General features: G+C 38.0%; 1 protein-coding gene across 3 annotated transcripts; it reads left to right on the forward strand.

Annotated features, from left to right (window-relative positions):
* Positions 1–221: 221 nt before the first annotated feature.
* On the forward strand, positions 222–5,730 carry LOC117296343 (caspase-3-like). Of its 3 annotated transcripts, XM_033779212.1 has the most exons (7): positions 222–371; positions 950–997; positions 3,165–3,274; positions 3,415–3,761; positions 4,154–4,329; positions 4,463–4,604; positions 5,206–5,730. In XM_033779212.1, the coding sequence occupies exons 1-7, from the start codon at positions 330–332 to the stop codon at positions 5,466–5,468; spliced, it is 1,128 nt and encodes a 375-aa protein (XP_033635103.1). In that variant the 5' UTR covers positions 222–329; the 3' UTR covers positions 5,469–5,730. The 3 variants fall into 3 exon arrangements, with proteins under 3 accessions (XP_033635103.1, XP_033635106.1, XP_033635104.1); XM_033779215.1 differs by lacking the exon at positions 950–997; XM_033779213.1 differs by lacking the exon at positions 222–371 and having other exon boundaries at positions 378–997; positions 3,163–3,274.
* The last annotated feature ends 2,002 nt before the right edge of the window (positions 5,731–7,732 follow it).

The raw sequence follows: 7,732 nt of genomic DNA on the forward strand, positions 1-7,732 counted from the left end.
TAAAAAGATTCTGTACTACATGTTCAATAAAATATACATTAAAAATATAAATTACTAAAAAAAACATTACTCTTGACACATAATTCAACCAATTTATTTAATTAAACACTTTTTTATTAATTTGTTTTAAATGTGTAATGAACTGCATTATGTTCAACTTAGAAGGGGCGGGGCGACTGTCGAAAGGCAGGGGGGCGACAAAGTAAAGGAACAGTATCACACAGCGCCAAGGTTTAAAGTAGAAGAGTGGCGACAGAGAGTGGTGTGGGAAGGGCTAAATCTTTATTATAAAGTTGAAACGGGAACATTTTCAAGTGACTTTCAGCCATATGCCCGCCGTGGGGGCAGCCGGACCGTCACTCTATGATCAGGTAACAAGCTATCTTGAACGAAGTTAATACCCAACCTAAAATGTAAAGAATTCCTAAGATTCCAACACACAATGAAGACAAATAGGAGGGTACATATAACAAGAGCACAACATGTACTAGAAACCGTGCCAAGCGGCCCTTCCCACACCGTATCATACATGTACTAGAAACCGTGCCAAGCGGCCCTTCCCACCGTATCAGACAGTCATGTACATGCCTCCATGCACACTACACGAGTTTGATGAAAATCGACGGGGAATAAAACCATCATAAAAAACCTACACAAAAATATATTTTGTTTAATGGTCTTTGCTTCAGATAAAAAAGAATAACAAGTCACGTATACTGTAAATAAATGACACATCGACTGACTAGCTACGGGTATACCAGCAATAATTGAGTATCCCTGCATTCCGTTATGTGGCAATCTTGCTTTCGATCGGACATTGCTTTCATTTTTATTTAAGAGGTCAACTTAATCAAACCTAATTTTTCGGAAAATCCAGCTGCATTTAAAATTCCTACTCAAGTACAAACTATAGTTTCTATTGAAGTAGAAATGACTGATTTGTCTCCAGACAGTGGGACTTGTGGTGAGGAAACTGCCGGGGTTGGATCGAGCACAGGTAAGTCATACATTCGCAAGCTCAACTCATATGTGGACTATAAATGGTTTTGTCGCAAATTTTGTTTATGTATATATTAATAGCAGAAAAATTACAAAAGAGATGAAATTTAAAGTCACCTGGAAATAGAATTTATTTTCTTTCAAACATAAGAGTATATGCTTACGAACAATAAAACAATTTTTTAAGTAATTGTTTGTCACGATTTATATGTTTAAAAAATATATAAAGTTGTTTGGGGGCTGACTCCGCCTACCCATTTTGTGACGTCAATCGAGGCAGACTTTGCCTGCAATGCGTATAGTAACTGACGTGCAAAGTACATGTACGTCCAAGTCGTGAGTTGGTACATTTCAAAAAGTGTTTTTCTGCATTCAGCAGCAATACACCTGGTCGGCATTGCCGGAAAAAAAACATTTTTTTTTTTTTAAACGTACGAACTCACGACTTGGTCCGTATGTACTTTGCAATTGTGTTCACTCTACGCATTACAGGCAAAGTCTGCCTCGATTGACGTCACGAACAGCGCCCTCTCGGGTCGGGGTCTACTCTTAAATTTGTAAATAACATAAGAACTGATTTTTTCAAAACCTTAGTTAACTGTTTATTTACATTCCACTCATCAAAACATAGAAAATTAGTGACAAAAGCTTTATTTTGAAAAAATACCACTTCCAGGTGACTTTAACGACGGTGAAATTTCCTGGGAAAATTGCTTTTAGGCCTGGGTTTTCCTATTTGTAACACAGAAAAACCTCTCAGATTCTAAAAATCAATGGGGTTTACGGACTACCCAGAAATACAAAACTAAATTTTTGACACAACGACTATTCCTTTCTAACTATTGGGGCGACTGATTTATGTCTTTCATTGTCTTTCAATGTTTGGGGAAAATCATGAAATCAAGAAAACTCATAGAAATCACATGTCTGACTTAATGTCCACATAGAAGAAGATGTGTCTGAAGCAGGCCCAGCTACAATAACAAGTCTATAATATTTTTGAAAGTGGTTCTTCTAATCATAATACAGTGTCCACACCGTAGATAAAGCTATATTATATAGCTCTATGGTCCACACACGCTAGATGCTGTGTCACTTCTGCACCATCCTAGTATAGCTACATATAGCTGAATAAGGATTCCACCATTGAAGATTGAAGACACCAGAACTGAACACAATCGCTGGCACCGGCATTTAACTCAGCCAGGTCTCCAGCCTCGCACATTGGACATTAGGGACTTTTCGTTTTCGACGACGGATGGTTCTGCGACGGTTACTGTCGTAGAAATTGAGGGACGACCGTCCTCAAAGCCGACGCATGCGCAGATGACGCCATAATGTCATCTTTGCCGTTGCAGAACCATCCGTCGTCGAAAACGAAACGTCCCTATTGTTTGGATAGGAGGGATAGACAATTTAACAAACTTTTTAAATCAACTTTGCTCGGTCGCCGGAATTTCTACCTTTTTTATGTTCTTGATTATTCAAATTTCCCAAAAATGTTTTGTCTGAGCACGAGTCTATAATCAAGCAGCAAAATGTCAAGCGACGCCAATCTTACCACGGATGTACTGCGCATGGGTGTCGACTTTCCCTAGTTTGTGTTTCCATCTGGTTCGGTATCGCATCTATTGACAATCTAGTAGACAGTTTTACTTTAAAAAAAAAAGGGAAATAATAATCTTACAATATTTATGAACAGGCATCATCATTATCTTATCATGCAGCGATTAGATAATAAAGTCCAACATATTATGGGGCAGTAATAAATTATTAATAACCACATTTTCTAAAGTGAAAAATGACTCGTAGTATTTTAGAATAATCGGGCCACGCTGCGGTCATAAACTCAGTTCGTATTTTGGGGGTTCTCAGCTAGACAGGCAGCTGGTGGCTGTTCAATGTTTCCGAAAGAATTCATGATTGTTGGATCTAAAAGAGCCTTTGAATGCACTGTAGATTGCATGTGGAGGAAACGGTTTACAGTTTTATTGTTGCATTGTCACAATTATACCATGGGTAGACACTGCCTTCTGTTTGAACACTGAAACGAACTGCACCACAAAGTGAAACCAACACTAAGGTTTGAGAATGCCGGTTGCCTCTAATAGGTTAAGCAAAATTAAGGGCCTCATTTTGGTATTTCCCTTTTCTTTTTCCAAGAGATGGACACACACACAAATGGACCAATTCGTGAAGGGGCAGACTCAAATGACGACATGATTACATCAGATGATACTTTCGAGGGATACGCTAAGAAACTGAAATCAGTCGGGTAAATTTTAAGTAGACTATGGTATAGGCATTAAACGGGTATTGTATTAAATACAACATTATTTACGCTACAAACAAGTAATGTCTTATTAGAAATTTGTATCCACCCATTCTATCTTTGTCAAACGATATCTCTTTCAGAAAACTCGTTTCAAAACTTCACTTGAAGCCATCTTCAAAACCAAAGTTGCCACCACCTACACATCTGACTTCAAATGATAAAAGTATGGAAGACAAAGCCGACTTAAAACAACCTGCACTGTCTACATCACTGTTGGCAGACTACCGCTACGATATGACGCACCGCCAACGAGGAAGGGCGGTATTAATCAATAATGAGAATTTCAAAGAGTGCTCTGATATGCCCAATCGTCCCAATCCAGCAATCGATGTAGACCCCCTAAGCAGCACTTTAAAGGATTTGGGATTTTTAGTTCAGACTTTTGAGGACCTTACGTGTGGAAGGATAAGACACTTAATGCACCTACGTGAGTAAAAAAAAAAAAAAAAAATCAGCTTTTGTAAACGCACACGACGAGCGTCTTATAATAAAATTAATGAGATCGGGGCGATTTTACATTAAACTGATCTTAAAGAATACATCAATATTAACTGCTAAGCAACGTGTGATGTTACACAACATTTGTAAAAAACTGACAAATCATCTTGGGTTGAATCTTTAATAGTGTTTTTTTAAATCGAGCCACGTGATAGTGGCTCGAAGGGTGAGGTTCGACAGACATCTCTAATTCAAATGGGAACGAACTATCTTGGGAAATAATTAAGTTAAGGACGACTTTTTATTAATTGAAAATGGCAATTGTTTGCTACAAAGGGTGTCGTTTTGATATAAATGTTATTTATATTGCACTTTCCTCAGTAAGCAAAGACGATCACAGTGATGTTGACTGCCTCTTAGTCGCCGTGATGACGCATGGGGACAAAGGCGAGATCTACGGCACGGATGGACCCATGAACGCAAGCGAGATCACCACGCCGTTCCGTGGAGACCATTGCCAGGGTTTGATCGGCAAACCCAAGCTGTTCATTTTCCAGGTATGTTAAGTATTGATTTTGTCTCAGAAAAGTGAAAAAACAGTCGGGTGTGCCATTTGTGTAAGTCACACGCTAGATTATGTGAAATTAATCACCGCTCAATTTAATTTACGATATATGTGTTTCTTAAAAGGCTTGTCGAGGAGGCCTTGTGGACCAGGGCGTTGCTATAAACAGAGATGACGTCGATGAAACGGACGCATTGATTGCCTACGAAAATGCTCATACTATTCCAGTCGAGGCGGATTTCCTGTTAGCTTACTCATCCCCAGACGGTAAAAAAACCCTCAAAACTAAATAAATTTAACAAATTTAAAGCATTAAAAAAAAGGCAAATATCGCAAGTGACGAAACTTGGCAATATGATTGCAGTCTATTTCTAGTAAACAAATAAAAAAAAATACAAAGAACTGACCTCTACGAAGAATTAGAAACGACCCGGGCCCAATTTCATAACACTGCTTAAACACACCATTATGCTATATGCACAACAAAATATTGCTTACCAGAATAAGATTACCAGCCAAAATACCATGTCACATGTAGCATTTCTGTCTTGTTTCCTGCTTATTTCTACGAAGCATGAATTTCTAAGCGAAATAGTCTGCGTAAGCGTTTACAAGGAAAGCTCAAACTCAATGCGCCAGTTAAGTTTATAATAGGCCCTCTATAGACGTAAATTCTCAATTAAGTTTTATCTGAAAATCACATTATCAAAATGTTTTAGCTGTTAGTGTCTTTGTTGTAGTAGAACCACTGATATGAACGACTGATATGATCTGGTTCATCAAGCAATGCATGACACAAACTTGCTTTTGTAATATGTCTTCGACGTGCCTGCAAAACAAAGTCACATGTTTATTATACTTTCCACAGGTTACGCATCGTGGCGAAACGGTACCGCCGGCGCCTGGTTCATCCAATCCCTTGTTAAAGTTCTCAACGCCTATGGCGAAATTTGGGAAATCACAAGAATCCTAGCTCTTGTCAACCGCATGGTGGCGCTTCAGTATGAATCCAGATCACAAAACACGTCTATGACGCAGAAGAAACAAATGCCATGTTTTGTATCGACACTGACGAAGGAGCTGTATTTTAAGCCGAAAGAAGTCGCAAAGGAAATGCACAAACAACTTTAAACAAAGGAGTATACTATCATAAGTTTGAATAAACTTAACTGTGTTTTTTGCAACTGGAATTTAAACACTGTCTTAACGCATTCACACACAAAGGTGGCCAAACAATTATCTATTATGGTATGTAAATAATTAGTTGATACCAATTTATTATTATGTAAATTAAACCATCTTTATTAAACTTATTATTTAAATGTAGTGGACACTATTGGTAATTACTCAAAATAATTATTAGCGTAAAACCTTACTTAGTAACAAGTAACGGGGAGAGGTTGATGGTATAAAACATTGTGAGAAGCGGCTCCCTCTGAAGTGACGTAGTTTTCGAGAAAGGAGTAATTTTCCACGAAGTTGATTTCGCGACCTCAGATTTAGAATTTGAGGTCTCGAAATCATCCATCAAAACGCACATAATTTCGTGTGACAAGGGTATTTTTTCTTTCATTGTTATCTCGCAACTTCGACGACCAGTTGAGTTCAAATTTTCACAGGTTTGTTATTTTATGCATATATGTTGAGATACACCAAGTGAGAAGACTGGTCTTTGACAATTACCAATAGTGTTTAGTGTCATTAATCATTGAGTCAGAACCCGAATTGGCTAGAGGTTACTACAGCATACGACTGAATGCAAAGGGTGTTGCTAATGACATACTTTACTTAAACAAATAATGACGCGACTAGTAGATAGAGCCGTAGCTGAGCTGCTGCCAAGTCTGCACGTCAAAGTCCTCATTTGAGTTTAACGAATGGTTGCATGTTGGTGACACACACATGACAACAACATGAATGTCGGGTCTAATCATTAATAGGGTTTATGGGTGTTACATTACGAGCAAGTTTGTGCTACTTTGGTTAGATCCAAGTTGACATTGTGACCCCAGAAACTCCGCTCATAGCGTGGTACCGAGTAATACGATAAAATGATATCTTTAATTCATTTGACCCATGGACCTACCACACACACACAATCTAAATCAACAAACATCGTTCAGGTAGAAGCAAATAAGATATCAGAGATTGCTATCAAAAATAGGTCCAATCTATTATCATCAAACATCGTTCAGGTACAAGCAAATAAGATATCAGAGATTGCTATCAAAAATAGGTCCGTTTTTGATCAGCAGTATGTTTCAATGAACGAATCTAGCAAAAGTCTTGCATTTTCACAACCTTGTGAGTGTTTCTGTACTCTCCTCTTGATTTTTTTGTTAAATAAAGTAATCAAACAGCGCCTGTTTTGTTTATTTATGTTTTAGTTGCTGAGCAATCGCAAGTTTATTCACAATCTAAATAAATGCTTAATTCTTAAAAATATTGTTGGACATAATATGAACTTACTTGAGCTTATAATACTAGCCCTCATGCTGATAATGTGAAAGGTTCGTCTGAGCATGGTCTGAGCCACGTTTTGGGGGAAATGTGGAAACAAGTTGTGGTCTTCATGCCTTTATGGATGAAGGAAATGTTTAGCACATGTAGATGTTTATCTGCAAATATAATGTTTTATTATTTGTCGCTATTAAACTGTGCTGTTTTATTTCCACATGATCACCAAGCGTGTAGAAAGGTAAATTTGGTCGAAGGTAAAGGACAAAGTCCAATCAGTTTAGCGTATAGGGTTTATTAAAAAAAAGGGCCTAATGGTTTATAACAGTAGCTTCGTCTTATGCACTTAGCCTAAAATAAACACACATTGTAAGCATGGGTGTTATTAACAAGAACAAATAGTACATTGGGGAACAGTCCTCACCCGAAACCAGTCTACAGTGAAACAGTGCCGCTTATGTTACATGCCTAATTCAAATAACACTTTTTGATTATAAATGCCAAGTTACACATCTTTGGCTCCGATGAACTTCGATAGTACTGTAAGCTGAGTTTTTTTTATGCTTCCGCATGGGCTGTACATTCAACGATTTCGTGGCATTTTCACATATTTAAATAACAATTACACACAAATACTACTTTTTACTCAAATAACAACAACAAAAATGTTGTAGAGAAATGGGTTGTTTTGACACGTTTGGCATGTTTGACCTTTGGGTCAGACTTGGTGTATGGAATCATAGCTACTAGAAAAACACTTGGCTAGATGTAATTCAAATCAGTGTGAAGCAGCTACGACTGCGGCTGAGGCTTGGTCATCACTTCATCATGCATGTGTTAAGGTAAAGGCTGCCTGGGGTGGGTAACACCATTTGTTACAGCCACAGCCGCTAAGAGCAAGTTCGATCAGGGTCAATCGTCGACTAATTAGTTCGTGA

This window comes from Asterias rubens, chromosome 11 (genome assembly GCF_902459465.1).
Source record: "Asterias rubens chromosome 11, eAstRub1.3, whole genome shotgun sequence".
Lineage (NCBI taxonomy): Eukaryota > Metazoa > Echinodermata > Asteroidea > Forcipulatida > Asteriidae > Asterias > Asterias rubens.

What these genes read in the sequence shown, in the direction of transcription:
- LOC117296343 (XM_033779212.1), top strand. Translation starts at nt 330, where the DNA reads ATGCCCGCCGTGGGGGCAGCCGGACCGTCACTCTATGATCAG. An exon ending in AAGACACTTAATGCACCTAC is followed by an intron (nt 3,762 to 4,153) that starts GTGAGTAAAAAA and finishes CACTTTCCTCAG; the next exon opens with TAAGCAAAGACGATCACAGT. An exon ending in CCAAGCTGTTCATTTTCCAG is followed by an intron (nt 4,330 to 4,462) that starts GTATGTTAAGTA and finishes GTTTCTTAAAAG; the next exon opens with GCTTGTCGAGGAGGCCTTGT.